We start from the raw sequence: 16,874 nt of genomic DNA, 5'->3' as shown, positions 1-16,874 counted from the left end.
TCTTAACCAGGCTCTGCCCCATCCTCCCCTCCCCCTTTGGATGTGGAACCAGCTTGGCAGTGTTAAAATCAAGTCCTCCACAGGTCATTTGACTCCCTGTTGTCGATGGAGTATATTATTACCACAGCATCTGCTATGCCCTCTCTCCAACCTGAATATGAAAGGCACAGTGTCAGTCCTTGACTCAGCATAGCATAGCAAAAACAAAAGCCAGAAAACAGATTGAGCAAACACATAAACTACTGGATTTGAAGGTTTTGTAGCTTTATGTAACAACTATAAAACCATTGCTGCTTTAATTTTTTGGACATCCATTAATTACTGAAACAGAAGATTATTGGTGAGAATGTCGTCAGCTTCCTTTAGTATCTACAGCGTATGTTACATTACATGCAATAAATCTGAATTTACATGATAAATGCTATATTGCTTGAAGGACAAGTTTTACAAGTTGGAAAATGCATCTTTTTTTCACTTTTTGACTTAAGATCAGCACACTAGTCCGTGTGTTCAATGGAAAGCTGGAGCCAGGAGATAGCTAGCTTAGTTTAGCATAAACACTGGAAACGGGGGAAAACCACTATCCTGGCTCTGTCTAAAGATTACAAACCTGTCCAACAGCACCTCTGAAGCCCACTGTTTGAGCTGTGATATCGGCTTTGTTTCATTTGTATAAAAAAACTAAAGTGTGAAACAAAATGTGCCACGCTATTTCTTGGGATTTCCATCACCATGAACTTGCCAAGCAACCAGTGGAGATTACAATTTTACAGGGGCTGGACAGCTCCCCTATGACTTTTATCAGGCTATAGAAGAAGCGTTATGATCACACAGTTGTCCTAAATATATGGACTAGTAGGTGACCGCTAATAAACAAACCGGTAGGTTCAGGAGGCAAAACCCAAAGCTCAAGTCAGTGCAATATAAAGAGTGAATAACAGTATTTCCAAAAATGTTATATTATTCCTTTAATGTTAGACAACAGGGACTTAGATATATCCAGGTGTCTGGCAACTGTTAATATTATGAAAAGCCAATGGAAGGATAGTGAGTAGTGTTTGAAGTAAATGTAACCAAGAATTAAAAAATGCATCAGACTCTGCATCAGATTAGCATCAGATTAGCTACCTGCTTTACCATCATACAAGATTGTTGTGAGCTTTGCATGGGGAGTTTCAGACTTAGCTGATGGTTCTAAAAAATTTGGGCTTATGGCTTGAACCATCAGCTAATTATACCTTCTCAGCTATGAATATACAAAGGGGGCTACAGAATAAGATGATATACAGTGCTTAACAAATTTATTAGACCACCACCCAGTGTAAGGTCTTTACCTCCCCTGCCCTAAATTAACAGTATTGCTGATTACCAAAATCTTTTTTTAATTCCTGTGATGGTTAACCCACCAGTATGTGCAAGCTCTTTAATCAAAATGATGGATTTGAAATGATGTAAAAGGAATGTGGAGTAGTGGAACTGATGGATTGGCCAAGTCAAAGTCCAGACTTGAATCCTATCAAACAGATCTGGGATTTATTGAATTAAAAAATAGATCACACACAAATTTAATCCAAAGCAAGTCTCTGGGAACAGCTAGGAACTATTTGGAGCTCAATAACAAATGAGACAGTCGAAAAGTACATGAAAACAATCAGGGCCAAAGGAGGTCAAACTAAATATTAAGATTTTTGGTTAAAATATGTGAATAAGGACTATTTAGTTGTTCCAGTTTGTTATTTGCCTAATAAATAATAACACAGTGTTTAATTTGAAACAAGTTTTTGACAGATTTCTAAAATATTTGTGTTTTCTCGTTTTTATGACAGGTGGTCTGATAAATTTGTTAAGCACTGTATATATAGAAGTAATCAACAGATGGGGTGATATAGTTATATATACAGTATATACAGTACAATGTGAGTGTGAGAAACATACGGACACGTATAAATCAGCAGAGCCTTTTGTGTTTGTGCTCGCGTGTGCGTGTGTTTTTGTTGTCATTTAGCGTGCACCATTGCCTATTCTCATTACAGCCACTGACAATCCCATAATAACAGTGCTGCAGCAGCCTACAGCTCTCAAAGTCTGGAGGAGGTAAATCAACTACAAAACAGATGCAATATGTGTCTGTGTTTACACGTGAGGTGGTGAACGTGTGAGGAAACGCACATGGCAGATTTAACAGGCTGGTGTGCAACAAAGAGCTGCTCCCTTTGTTCTCCTCAAGTCAGCTCGGCTTCCTGCGTATGCCCCCAGCTCCTTGCTACCAGTGATGGATGGATGGCTGGATGGATGGATGGATGGATGGATGGATGGATGGATGGATGGATGGATGGAAACTCATTTGTGTGTACTAGCAGACAACATGGTTTGGACAGGATGGTTGAGAGTTTGGTGCTCAGTTCATTTGAAAGCGGTATAGTTTGCTCTTAAAGAACTAGTTTCATACAGTGATGGTGCAACGATGCTGCTGTGAGACATTAGAAGGTAACTGAACTGACAGGCATCAGACTGAGCAAATGTTGGAAATCTATGCTGGTAACAGCATTTATAGATATGCCAGGTATTTGTTTGAAACTGAGAATGAGTGAGACTGGTTTGCCGTGAACAAAACTCATACAAACAATAAACAGGAAACATAATTTTGCAGTTCATTCCCGCGTTATCTTCGGTAGAGACTGTGCAGATAAACATAAATTCACAGCACAGAGGCTGGAAAAGCAAAAACATCACCGGTGCACAAAATAATAGCTAGAAAATACAATTCACAGCTGAACAGTGGCAGACAGTGACAGCGTAATGACTACTGCCACTAATGCAGGTACTGCACTGCACTCCAACAACAATGCAGTAATTTCATTGGCCGGGCACATTCTGCCAGACAGATATTGAGTTGTGGCGCCAGGAATATCAGTGACAGTGAAAAATTGGAAAGGGACTCTTGTTTTGATGGTAGCGTAAATTGACAAAATGAGGCGAAAAATGTGCGGCAACAAAAGAAAATCAGATAAACCATTCAGATAATAATCGACTGTTTCCTTGCAGGAGGACAGACTGCAGTTTTATCTACCCCTAACACTATCACTCCATCTCCCCATTTTCCCAGGTTGGAATAAGCGAGTGGACTATGAGCCGGGAACAGGAAGTAAGCAGCTATTTCCTAAGATGCACCTGGAGACCTGTGGTGGGCCGCTGTCGTCGGTGAGGACCACAGTGGAGCTGCAGACCAGCCACATCGGGAAAGGCTGCGACCGTGAGACCTACTCTGAAAAATCTCTACAGAAACTCTGCGGTTGGTTCTGTAAAAAAAAAAAAAAAAAAAGACGTTTCTGTTGTGTTTTGACTACCATGATGCTGCATGTGTGACCAGAATGACAAGCAGCTTAGATTGAGTGTGCATTTCTGATATGCAGCAGTAAATCAAGAGAGTTGGACCTGTGGCTATTGGGACAGTGGCGGATATGTAGAATATACAGTGGTTGGCTGATCAAAGATAACTTCTGAGTGAGGCAGCAAACTGAAAGTTAGTGCAGTGAATTAGAAGTAAGCTGCTGCTGAAAGCATCAGTGAAATCCATAGTCTGAGTACCAGGGTCAGACAGGGCCTGAGGCGTCTCTCTCTGCCCTTTTTAAACCAACATCTGAAAGCTCCCGGTCCATGTTGCGTTCTTATCTCCACTTGTGTCCCCGGCAAACCCCTGTGCTAAATGAAGGCACCAGAATAGCAACTTAAAGCTGTGTCACTAATGATGTGACAGAGCGAGGGCATTAGCTGCCTCAGATGAAGCCACGCTTTCTCCTTGGTGACTGATGAGCAGCCGAGCTGCTGCGTCGGTGCCCAGAGCGCCAACAAAGCAGCCGAGCCCACCCGTTCCCTCCTCCCCACCCACACTGCACCGCCAGCAGGGGGGCTGCAGTCATCATCTTTGACTAACGGCCTTCACAAACCCCATTTTAGCTCATCTGAATGCATAACGTCCCCTCCCTGCCTCCCCTGGCTCCCAGTCCATGCATGGTTTACCACTAAAGAGTCCTTTTCAGGCACCTCATAATCGTTATCTGATAGCGAATAGAATAAATTGTAATTGCTTTTTTAAAGCACAATCAATTTGAGATAATGTACAAAGACATCGGGCAAAGAGAAGGCTGCAGCTGGGTGCTGGAGAAGTCGATGCGTATTTATTTACTGAGGGAATCTAATTACTGGAGTCACAACGTCAACACTGGCGTTACTTTGAGGTAGAGAAAAACAGAGCTTTACAGAGGGGGAAAAACATCAATTAATGTGCTAATGCTGTGTTATTAGCAGAAATGAACAGATGCATGTTGTAATTGTTTGCCTGGATAAGGGAGACATGGTGAATTTTGACACAGGGCATTTTTTCTCTCTGAACAGCATGGTTCCCATATGCGTTGATTTATTACCATCCATAAGCTGTTACAAATGATTTAAAAATGTGGTTTAAATGCATTGAATGCACTTAGAGGAGCAAAGATAGATCAGTAAGGGCACGTCATATTCACTGCACAGCAAGGTGAGCGACACGGCAAAAATAACGTTTGTCAAGGTGACAGTTTGAAAACAAAGATCGTTCAGGACTCAACATATTGAGGTTATCGTGTTAATGATGGAGTTGCTTTTAAAGGGATGAGGAGGAAGGGGATTGAATGACTTGAATGCAATGCAGTAATGATTTCTGTGTCAGCTGTAAACAATTTGTGTGATTGGCTGATTCCCACTTTCTCATTAAGTCTTCACTGTGCCTTCTCTCTTTGTGTTACCATAGTACTCCGCCAGTTTGTCCTCTCCGTCTCCATAGAGGCACATTTTAGTGGTCAGCTACAGTACGCTTGTGACTCACGTCTTTCCTTTTGAAAGTCAGTTTCATTCGCCATGAATCAATACCCACATCCTCTATCCATCGTGGCCCATTGATTACATATTAAGCCCTGCCATCTGCCTTACTCATAAGTAATCATAGCCAAGGTTAGGCCAGTGTACACCGCATATCTGCTGTGATTGTTATTGACACATCCTCTGTCGCACCTCTTATTTGTTCCCACTGCGATGACCCCAGGGGCATCCTCAGGCAGCACAGACCTTCTCCCTGCCCCCAGCGCTGCCACCAACTGGACAGCTTCCTTGGTGACCGACAGCGGCAGGGACAGCGACCTGATCTTCAGGTTTGACGGTCGTCAGGCGGCTAAAATCCCGGACTGGGTGGTGCCGCAGAATCTGACGGACCAGTTCACCATAGCAACGTGGATGAAGCATGGGCCCAGTCCTGGGCTCAGAGCAGAGAAGGAGACACTACTGTGTAACTCCGACAAGACTGGTGAGTGTGATCCTGACAGGCAAGGACGACGCTCACATCCACACTTTCATACTCATGTTGGCACTCTGTGCTACAGAGCCCCATTGTTTTGCTCCGATATAATGAACTGTCATTTTGAATTAATCCCACATATGTGCGCCATCCTGATGCCATCCATTCTCAGCATAGCATAAAAGGTGTATTAATCCACACCTGGAAATAGTCACCACCAAATGCTCTGTTTGCACCTTTTTGAGTGAAGATTGTTTAAGAAGCTGACTTTTACTTTTACTATACATTTATAAGATTTACATCTTCAGTAAGAACAAATAAGTTTAAAATATGTATTTAAATAAGACTATGGCGTTGTTGGTTTTGATCCTTTAAAATAAGTTCAAAATATACATACCACAAATCAGATCTATGAAATTTCAACCAAGTCTCTGATTCTTAATTTTGGTACATGTTTAGAGTTTAACTCACTGAGAACAGGGTGTCCACCTTTTGTAAGCAACACAAAGTCATTTCTGCAGCTTACTTCATGATAACACACTGGCTACATCCGTGCACAGCCGCTGGGCAACACTAAATGAGGTATGAAAGCAAAGCATAATTTCTCCCAGAGAATGTATACAGAATACATATTAGAGTGCAGAGGAAAATGTACGTAAGCGGCATTGTTTAAGTGAATGGTGAAATTCAACTTAATATTATGGCCTGTTGTATTCGTAACGGCGACAGCTGTGTGTCATCGACATCATCCACCATTTGTTTAAGGTTATTATACATGACACATTTAGTAAAATATCCTAAGATGTATTTGGGGAACATGATTGTTCAAAAGTTTGGAGCTCTGCAGTGATCCAGCATGAACAGATCAGTGACAATGTAGCATGCTTTGCCCAAAGGAATTATTTTGTTTTAAAACTCCAGTAAAAATGATTTCAAATGACCTTTAGAAAGTTGGTCTCCTTCGAAGCAGTGCTGCTGTCCCAGTTCTGCTGGGTTTCTGTAAGCCTCATGTGTGAATTACCTGACAGTGAGTAGGTGTGATGATTTGGCGCCTTGTGCCTTCTCCTCTTCCTCCCACAGAGATGAACCGTCATCACTACTCGCTGTATGTCCATAATTGCCGCCTGGTGTTCCTGCTGAGGAGAGACTTCACCCAGGTGGACACCTTCAGACCGGCAGAGTTCCACTGGAAACTAGAGCAGGTAAGACACTGTGTTACTCTCGAACACATAGTGATAGACAAATAGCGTGTGACCTCAGATTACACCTTAATTCACCTTTGTGGATTTGAGAAGTAGGTTATGGGCCAATCTCACAGACAGGGATGAAGCCCCCAGCTTGTATTAAACCTATATATGACATTGGGATTTCTGTCCATGCTTAATCCGTCGTTGTCTGTATTTTGCGCTGATAATAGAAAATTCCTAGTAAGACATTGGACTTCATTTTCAGAGTATGTAGCTTTATGACGGAGAGAGAACACTGGTGAGTCCATGGAGCCTCAGTAACAGGTCGCCAATCAGACAAAAGCCTAACACACATTCATGCTTGTGTTTCTATTTAGTGCTTGGCTGCACAAGATATCCTCCTACAATTCCCAAAAAAAGCCTAACCTTTAATTAACCCCCATTAATTTACAGAGCCCTCATACCACTCTATTTAATAACCGCTTTTGGTACAGAAATCTGTACCAAAAAGAAAACCACACCCATAACACACAGCCATAAAAATGTAACGACTTTGATTCAGTGATCCGTAGGTTAAAATATTCCATTTTGTCATCAATTTGGAATATTCTTATTTAAAGTTTAATTAAAACTCCATCAAGGGTAAGAGTGATTTTCACATCTCAAACACAGTCTGTCCTCATATCACACACCAAAATGTTTCTAAGGGATGGATACAAACTGTGTGCGTGTGTGTGTAGACAGCAGCTGTCTGTTGAAGGATGCCGTCTTAGAGTCAGACAGGTCACCTCGACTGGTAAGACCCTGCACTCACCCAGCGAGGACATTTGATTCAGGGGAGAGATGCACAGCTGAGCCTGGACATCCAGAAGCAGCAGGCAGGGCTAATTTGATCAGACAGCTCAACGGTCTTGATTGTGGGGAGAGCATGACGGAGGTCGTTCATCTGCCTCCTGACGGCACCTGCCGTGTGTAAGGCATCATCTGGAGGAATTCAGACCCAGGATTCCTACAGAATCAGTTTTCTCATCCATCCCACATTTTGTCTGGTGTTTTTTAAGGCATTACGTGTTACGTTTCCCTCAATTTCCATTGTTTTGCATCACAAAGGAGATCGTTGCCTCATCAGTCAGAAATTTTCTTTTTTCTTTACTTTAAGGATAAATGTGTTAAAAGTGATTTTTACAATCAGCATTCAGGGCCACAGCTACCAGTGATGACAGTGAGCTCTGGATTTACAAGCACAGAACATCAGTCTACTGCTGCCAAGATCACGTAGTTATTATGTGACTTTGGTGTTTTAAAGGGTTAGTTCAGATCCAACACAATATTTGTGTAAGACAATAAGACAAACAAGCTGATTTGTCACAGAGACATTACCATAACCGTCAACTCTTAATCTTCTTGAAACATCAAATTTCTGACACACATTTCTCGTAAAACCCACCGCTTCCTGTCACCAAAAAAAAAATCAAGGTGATAAAAGTTGAAGATAAAGACGAAGTGATTTGACCAGCCTCTCACGCTTTTAACGATGTCTGCAATGAAAGAACAGCAATCAAATTTAATACAGCCTGCACACAGAGTTCAGAGGAGGAAATATTCCCTCAGATAAGCTTGTCTGTTTGCAGTAATTCTAGTGTAACTAAGTGTATTCATCACATCACACCTTTAACTTGGTTTCCACATTTGATTCCACATAAATTAAACTGTTAGATTAGGCTGGATTTTAAGAGTTTCCTCTGTGGTTAATAAAAAGATATAGACGGTTAGTTAATTCTATGGCTTTGTCTAAATTGATCTGGATTTATTTATTTTATTACCTCTCTGTGATAAAAGTTTCTCTAGACTATGCTGGCACCACATACATCCTTGAAACAGGCTGCACAATAGTTGTTAAACTCTTTTCTGAGCACTTTAGAATCTCCTCTCTTTCTCTCGTCCTCTCTCTTCCTCTTGTTAATAGTTGTCTCCGAAACCTCGGGGCGTGAAAGGAAACTTTCATTAAGTTGCTATCTCCCCTCGCCTTCTCACGACTCCCTCCTCATCTGCTAATGTCTTTTAAACAAAATGAACTTCTGAATACCTCCAACCCACAAAAACCCCTCCACAGAAGAATCTCATCCTCTCCCTACATGGGTTTATCACAGAAGTCCAATTAATTTCTCATACAATCCAATCAGACATTGCAAGTAACTACATAATGACCGGAACGAGGGTGGGGGTGGAAGATGGTTGCAGATATTAGTTTTACCTGCTGAAAAAAAAGAGTGTACTATCTGGTAATAACAGACAGAGAGTAGTTTAAGGCAGCATGGCTTTATGTGTACAGGCCTATTGTACTAGTGTGATTCAGTTTTTTTAAGCTTTGCTTTCTGTACTGTGTGCATTGTTGAGAGAGATGGGCTGGGGCTTTTATTGACTTGAAGTGATTTGCACTGAGCTTGTATTGAACAAGTCTTTTGTGTGCAGTTTCATATTCTTTAAATGGAGACTTATATTAAAGCATCTCAAAGAAGGAGGCTGTTAATCTCGAAGCTGTTTTTCTACATGAGCCAGCAGTGAATGAGTCCCCGACTGTCAAATCTCAGATTCAAGAGGACCAATGTGGATTCCGTGCTGGTGGTGGAACAGTGGACCAGCTCTTTACCCATGCGGGGTTGTTGGAGGGGTCATGGGAGTTCACAAATCCATTCTACATGTACTTTGTGGACTTGGAGAAGGCCTATGACCGTGTCCCTCTGCAAATCCTGCGGGGGTTACTGTGAGAGTACCGGGTTTGTTGCTACGAGCCATCCGTTCCCCGTATAACCAAAGTGAGAGCTGTGTCCACATTCCCGGCACAAAGTCAAGCACGTTCTCAGTCGGCGTTGGACCCTTGTCACCGAGTTTGGAGACCTCAGAATTGCATCTCGGGATGACAGTCAGCACCTGAGGCCGTGGTTCTCTGCTGGAAAACAGTGGATTGCCACCTCTGGGTTTGGAGTCGCTGCCCAAAGTGGGGGAGTTTAAGTCTGTAGTATGTAGTGATAGACCCAGAACTCGCAGGAGGGATTATATCTCATCTGGCCTGGGAACGCTTCAGGGTCCTCCAGGAGGAGCTGGAAAGCCTTGCTCAGGAGAAGGGCGTCCTGTTTGATCAGATATCACCGTGACCCAACCCCGGATAAGCGGAAGATAATGGATGGATGAATGAACCTGTGTTCAGTGGTAGAAAGTAACTAAGTACATTTACTCAAATACTGTGTCACAGTTCAGAGGACCGAAACGCAGAATCACCAGACCAAGGCTGGAGTAAGTCAACACATGTGTACATTTAGATATGATACAAAAATTAAACGCTGATGATGTATTATTTTGGATAAACTTTATTGATCCTTTGGTGAAATTCACAAGCTACTCAGGAGAGTATGTATTAAAATGTAAACTCCAACTTTACTGGCTCTTAGAAACACTTGCCTCTTACTTCCTTTAAGTTTTATAGTTAAGTCTAAAAATTGTGCCTTAAATGTTATGACCCAAAGAGACCGTCCTAAACTATCATCTGCTTTGGTAAATCATTTCAATGACCATTTTGGGCTGCAATGCACCTCTTTATGAAATGCTGACAGTATACATGTCCCATCAGGACCATGAAAGGTAGAATTTCTGTTTGAGGCTGGAGAATATTACAGTATTTGTCAGTGGTGTTTCACTGATTCCATGTTCCTGTAGAGTCTGATAATGTGCCCCACATAGAGAGATAAATAGAAATGCGGGGTGTACAGTCAGAACAAAGCCTGCATTGTATCCTCGTCTGACAGGGCGGGGAGACTTTGCGAAAATCAATGAGAAGTCACCTCGAGCCTTTCAGCTGCAAAAACCTACTGGGATAATTGAGATCTAAATGATGTTTCCCCTGAGAGTCTAAATCCAATGTGGAAGTGACATCATTACTTCATGGAAAATACTTGTTTTTTTTTCAGAAAGCAATCAAGCAAACACCAGGGGACTTTCTCAGATTTCATAACTGGACAGCAGGCAAAATATGAAATGTAAACAATTAGGATTGTAAAACCAAAACAATGAGCTGAAAGATGCTAAAGCGCTACATATGCCTATATGCTTCCTTCGCCATCTTCGCACGTGGGTGTAAAAGCTAAGAAGCGCATTTCAAAGTGTGTGCTCACATCCATTGTGCACATCAACAATGTCTGAATGTATTCTCAGTCATGACAATAAAAGAGTGAGAACAGCATATTTTCTGCCAACCACTTGGCATATTTTCCCCCACAGTTGCCTCTTAACTGGTCCAGGCTTATTGTCAAAACAAACATCTCCTGAGCACAATTTAAACGCCGAGCATCTGGCATTTTCAAATTGCTGATGTGCTATTGTTGACTGCTGTCATCAGAAACTCCTCGTTAGTAAACTACAGGACGTTTAGAGACTGCACTACCTGATGAAGTTATGAAATAATGTTGTTTTTATTACGGAGTAGAAAAAAAACGATGTTTGCAAGAAAACAGTGAAGTTCAGCATAACATCTGTCTCGCTCGGAGAGGAAGGAGACTCTGAGAGAGAAAAGGCACGCAGCATCCACAGACACTGGCTGTCTCTCAGGAGCAGGAAACATAACCACAGGCTCAAACATGAGCACACACAGCTGCCCCGCATTTTGCACCGAACTCATGTGTGAATGAGGGTGGATGCACGGTATTACCCATTTTCTAAAACTTTAGTGATTTAACTGGCAGAGATTTCTAACGACTGTGACAGTAGAAAAGGCAAATCTACAGTCAACAACAATCAGGATTTCTCCTTTGTGTAATCTGTATTTTCTGCATCCTCTTCATCCTTAAACACCAAGCAGCAGCAAGTGCCCAACAAGTCCTCCAAATGAAACAACAAAATATATTGTTTGTAGCTGCGTTCTGGAGCTACTCTTAGAAGCATTGTATGATCTGACGTCTCTGACATACAGTACGTCACTTTGGAGTGGTGGCTGCGACAAATCCAGCAGTTTGTGTCCAGCATTAATCAATGTGCAAATGCATAAGAACCCGTGTAAAGATGTGACTGATGTGACCGTGTAAAGATGTGAAAGATGTCAGTGACTGCTTTAGATCTGCCAATGTTATGGTTAAACACGGTCATGGTCAACTGTTGCTGTCTTCGAGGGGTGGCCTACTTATTACTTATATATTATTTGGCTCATTCTTTCCTCCATTTGAATGCTGTACAGCTGACAAATATATTTTACATTTCTATATTTCAGACAAAGTGGGCAGCATTAATCAGTTAGAGTGCAAAAAGCCTTGAAGCCCATGCAAAAATGTGTAAGGTCTTTCTGTTTCTTACCTTAACTTTGTTGCTATTTTACGTCTCTCACACACACACACACACACACACACACACAGCATTTCTCCCCTCACGGGAGGGGTCGTGTTGAATGATAGATGACTTGTACTAAAGAGCCCACTAAATATAGCGCTCTGCTGCAGCAGCTGGCTCCAAAGAGCATGATGGGCACACACACACACACACACACACACACACATATATATGCAGGTTTTTGAAGGGTCCTCCTGACTGTCTGTTCGACGTACATGCAGACTCACCCTCATAGAGATCAGTCTCTTTCTTCCAGAGCCAGTTGTTGTCTTATCGGACCAACTGAGCCCCACGTGCGCAACTTCTCTTTCCCCACAGATGCTTTTTTCTGTGTGACGGCATGTGTGCTTTGAGAACCGTCATCTAGCTTTGGGTCAGGACTAAGATCTCACTGTTTACCCAGCTTTACTCACAAACACCGTGACTGGACCAGCTGCACCTTGAGAGTGAGGGGGAGACTTACATCGGCCTTTAGACACGATCGTCCATGCCACTCTGCCTGTAAAATTGCACCAAGAGGAGCGTAAAATTCCTCTGAAATATAGTGTCCACTCCCTCTCTGCTACTCACACAGCATGCGCTCACATTAAAACAGTGGATTTATTGCAAACAACAGAGTAGCCATCCCTGGATTTTTGATACTGACTGGCAGTCATGCAAAATACCTTGTTTGTATTCTGGTGGAGGATTTTATTGACAGCAGGAATCAATAACCAGAGAAAGATGAAAGGGTAGAGACAGAGGACAGAGGAGGTAAACGAATGGCAGTAGAGATAGAAAGGGAAGGCAAAGGAGAGAAACACCTCAGGGGACAGAGATCGAAAGAGAAAAATAGGTGAAGAGATGAAGATGGAGACAACAAAGGAAAGATTTGTCAGAAACGGCTTCCCACTGGGACAGACACATGCCAATATATAACCTACTAGCAGGAGAAGCCGGGCGAAATAGGCAATAAACAATAAAACAATAAACGCCTGTACAACAACAGTCCTACTTCTTACTGCTGAGATCACTGAAACACAATCTGTCATTTGGTGAGTCAAACAGACAGGATGATAGACAGACGGGAGATTGATACAGTCACGCAGGGTGTAAGGAGTCAAAATAATATGCAAAATAATGATTTAATAAGTGTAATCAGAGCAGGTAGGCTTCATCATTGCAATCCACTCAGCATGATATCATTCATCCCAGACAACATTATCTTCTCTTATCATATTCTGCCGAGGTGTCTCTCAGCCTATCTCTGTCTGCTTCACAAATGAAATCAGCCTTTATTACAAACACACTTTCCAAAACCCCTTTCCATGCAGTTTTCCATCATTTTTATTCGTGTCACATCCTGCCGTCCCTAGATAATATTGCCTTCCCTTTATGAGAGTGTGAAGCACTGTAGGCCTTAGATAGGTGGAAATTGTGCTGGAGAGCCCACTAAATGACAGGGTGGAGGAGCAATGGCTTTTATTACCTCGCTGACTCTTAATGTGTGTGTGTGTGTGTGTGTGTGTGTGTGAGAACACTGTATGTTTGAGAGACTGCATAAGCTGTAAGTATGCATGTGTGTTATGTGTACTGATATTTTCTTAGTATGTGCAGAGGTATAGAGGAAACAAGCCCAAGTCTTTGACTTGATAGTCCCACTTCTTGGACTGGTGGACACTCACTTAGTCTGGGCGAGATGGCAAAGGATCTGATCACCATAATTTCTCTCATATTGATCAATATTAATATTTGCATAATTTGATAATCCTACCTTTCCAGCTGATAGGAAAGATTGGCTATGCTTCCTGTCTGTTTTGGCACCGACTGCTGTCATATTTGGCACATTTTCCCATGTTAATCTGCACGTCGTTGCACTTTTCAGATATCCAAACCACTTCCATATAATTGATTCCTTGTTACCTTTTTTGTCAAGGACATCAACCTTCACATCCACTTTATTCACCAGGAGCTCAAATAATGCCCTGCAGTGGGGAATGGGCATGTACTTGACATGTAAGCCAAGAACTGACTGATTGGCGTCACGTGTCTCTGCTGTGCGATTGGCTGTTAGATATGTCCATATTGACTAAAACATGTCCAAAGTTTATCATTACTATCAAGATACATTTTATCACAATACGATATGAAGATTGTGTTGTCGCCCATCCCTATTTGAAACAGGTCTAAGTCAAGTCTCAACTTCTACTAGTTTATAGTTGAGTTTCAGGTGCTTTGTGCCAAATCAAGTATCCAAGTATCAATTCCAAATCGATACTAAAGTAATTTGTGTCAAGTAAAGTTTCAGGTCATTTCAGAAAAATTCAAGTCAAGTCTGACATGGTGACATGGTCAATTAAAGTCACAAGGCCTTTGTGACACTAACCCTAACCCTAATAAAAGTCAGGTCTCATGTTTTTCGTCTGGTCACTTGAGACAAGTCTTGAAGTAACAGGTATTAACTCATGCCTTAATTACCTAAAGAGACGTCCAAGTCAGGTCTCAAGCCCGTCATGACAAGTCTAAGTCAAGTAAGTAGCTATTTGGTTTCATCCCAAGTGATCCCAAGTGGATTGTGCAAATCGTGGTATAGCAAGAGTAAAACCATGTCTCGAGTTTCCTAGGACAAGTCAATTTCACAGTCAATCACGCTCACATTCACACCTATTCACCAATTACCTTATCTGCAAGTCTTTGGACTGTGAGAGGAAGCTGAAGTAGCCGCAGAGAACCAACACAAACACGAGAAGAACATGCAAAGGCCTCAGGTTCAAATCACAAACCTGGAACCTCCAAACACCAACAGTGTTATCCGCTGCCCTACCTGGTTGTTTTAAACCAATTAAAAGATGATCACTGTAAGGATGGACTGTAATTCTTAGTGTGAAAATGTGTCTGTGTATGAGTATATGAAAGGACAAAAAAGAAATGTGTACAAAATGATACCTGCTTATGTCCCTGTGTCACTAAGTGTACAAGTCTTTGTGTGTTTATTAGGTGTACAGTATGCCTGTGTGTGTTTGGTACAGCGGTATGTGTGTAAGTGATGGTGTGTGAGTTTCTCAGAAAATGGAGACCTTTGATTTCACTTTGTGGTAAAAGGGAACACAAAGGTGAATAAAAGAAAATAACTGCACAGTAAAAGCTGCTGTTCTGTCCCATTCATCATATTAATCGGGACCAAATGGGTTCGCTGCATCTCCTCTTCTTCCAGCGAATCTCTCCCTTTACCCTTCGCCCTTTCCTTCCTCTCACTTTCTAGGTCCCCCCCCCCCATCGATTTGTCTTACTTTCTGGATAAATAACATTCCCAAACCTTCCACGCAGACTTTCTGCCTACCCAAATAGTTTTTAAGTGAGAAAGTTTATGTGCGGTGCAGCTCTTCAATCCCACTGGCTAAAGCACTTCCTGGATTGAGGGTGGCTGTCAGAATGTGCAGTGAAGATTTATTGCGCACATCCCACCCTGACCTTAAGTGTGGTAAGAGAAAAGGATGAGAAAAAGAGATGAATTGAAAAAGAGATAGAAAAGGAGAGGCGGAGGAATAAGTGAGCCTGGTAGAGGGCTGGTAAATTTGGCGTAGGAGTGTCGGCGATGCTCGCATTGTCAGGGTATAGGTAATCAAGAGGAGGCGTGTGATGGATGTAGTGAGGCACTAGGCAAGATGGCACGATGTCTCCCCTCCACCATTCTGCTATAGGTCTGTGGCAACTTTTACCATTGCTTGGTTTGTACTGACAGTTTGAACCGGTGGAACCATGTTTTACTTTATTTTCTGCTCGCTGAGACTGCTGTTCTCTCACAATCTCTTATCTGTCTCTCCCTGTGTTACTGCACTCTTCTCCCTCATCCAGACATCCACCCTCCTTCATGGTCACACTCTCCTCCTCCTCCATTGAGATATCTGCTGTATTTAAAGTAGCATACTCATGATAGTAGTAGTTGCCAAGTGGCTCCAGGAAACAGTGACTCATTGCGTGCAACAAACAAATCCTACATGCATGCATGAACTCATTTATTTAGGTGTTACAGGGAATCACAACTTGCTACTGGCCACCGCTAGAGTTCAGCAGCAGAAGCAGCACTGTGTCTACACTCAAATCAGCAGACAACATAAACTTTTCTGTGTAAACCCTGCAAGCTAAAATTACTGCTTTTGACAATGGAGCCTGGTGGTTTTGAAGAGAGTAATGTAATGTTTGTCTCTGGTCAAACAAAAAAGATCTCTTTCTATAATGTTGTCAGACACTTGGAAAAACAATCTGAGCCTGTCCTTGGCAAAAACAAGCACTTTTAGTGAACATACATCATTTAGACATTAAAAAGTACTGGAATTCCTCTTTTGGAAGATGACTTTGAAGCCATTTCATTCATATTGATCTATAAAAGTTAAGCTAACATGATAAATTAGTATGTCAAGATGCTTCCCACCAAGCACCATCCTCGGAGATTATTTTACTGGCTCCATGTGGTCTGCCATTCATGATCGTCACTTAATCCAGAAATAGCCATGACTCTGATTGTTTTGCTATAAATGTAGCCTAAAGGTATGATGACTTTGAATACACCCTCCAGGCTCTCAACCTTTCAGCTCTCCCTTTTTACAAATCCCACTTAAATCCCTGCACACACTGTACAGTACACGCAGTAGAGCCCCTGGTGCCAGTCTTAGACTTTAGTGCGCTCCTATTTGGCTCTGTTCCAAACCAATGTCTACGGCACTCAGATCAGAGGGTTTATGTCTGACTTGAATTTAAAGTGCAATAGCAACAGGCTTAAGTGTTGCAGCATGTTTGCTTTTTTAAACCATATCAGACCAGACAGGAGAATAAAAAGATGATGAAAAAGAGAGGGCGATACTGTAAGGGCAGACAAATTATTGGCCACATATCGCTTGGTTCATGTCATCTACCTCCCATGTGAGGTCCCATCCTACATATCCAGCCACAATTCAAATCTAATAATATTGAATACAAAATATTGTCCGTTTACACTCTATCCAAAGATA

The 16,874-nt window shown here is 42.1% G+C and overlaps 1 protein-coding gene across 1 annotated transcript in view; it reads left to right on the top strand.

Annotated features, from left to right (window-relative positions):
- Positions 1 to 16,874, top strand: part of LOC139199577 (calsyntenin-2-like) — a 145,806-nt gene that overhangs the window by 91,963 nt on the left and 36,969 nt on the right. The window contains exons 7-9 of the mRNA XM_070828626.1: positions 3,107 to 3,292; positions 5,078 to 5,335; positions 6,407 to 6,528. Of these exons, the coding sequence (XP_070684727.1) occupies positions 3,107 to 3,292; positions 5,078 to 5,335; positions 6,407 to 6,528 (566 nt within the window). The remainder of the gene's footprint in view (positions 1 to 3,106; positions 3,293 to 5,077; positions 5,336 to 6,406; positions 6,529 to 16,874) is intronic.

Source organism: Pempheris klunzingeri, chromosome 4, assembly GCF_042242105.1.
Source record: "Pempheris klunzingeri isolate RE-2024b chromosome 4, fPemKlu1.hap1, whole genome shotgun sequence".
Lineage (NCBI taxonomy): Eukaryota > Metazoa > Chordata > Actinopteri > Acropomatiformes > Pempheridae > Pempheris > Pempheris klunzingeri.
The sequence above is the reverse complement of the archived record's forward strand: the minus strand, read 5'-3'. Positions and strand labels throughout refer to the sequence as shown.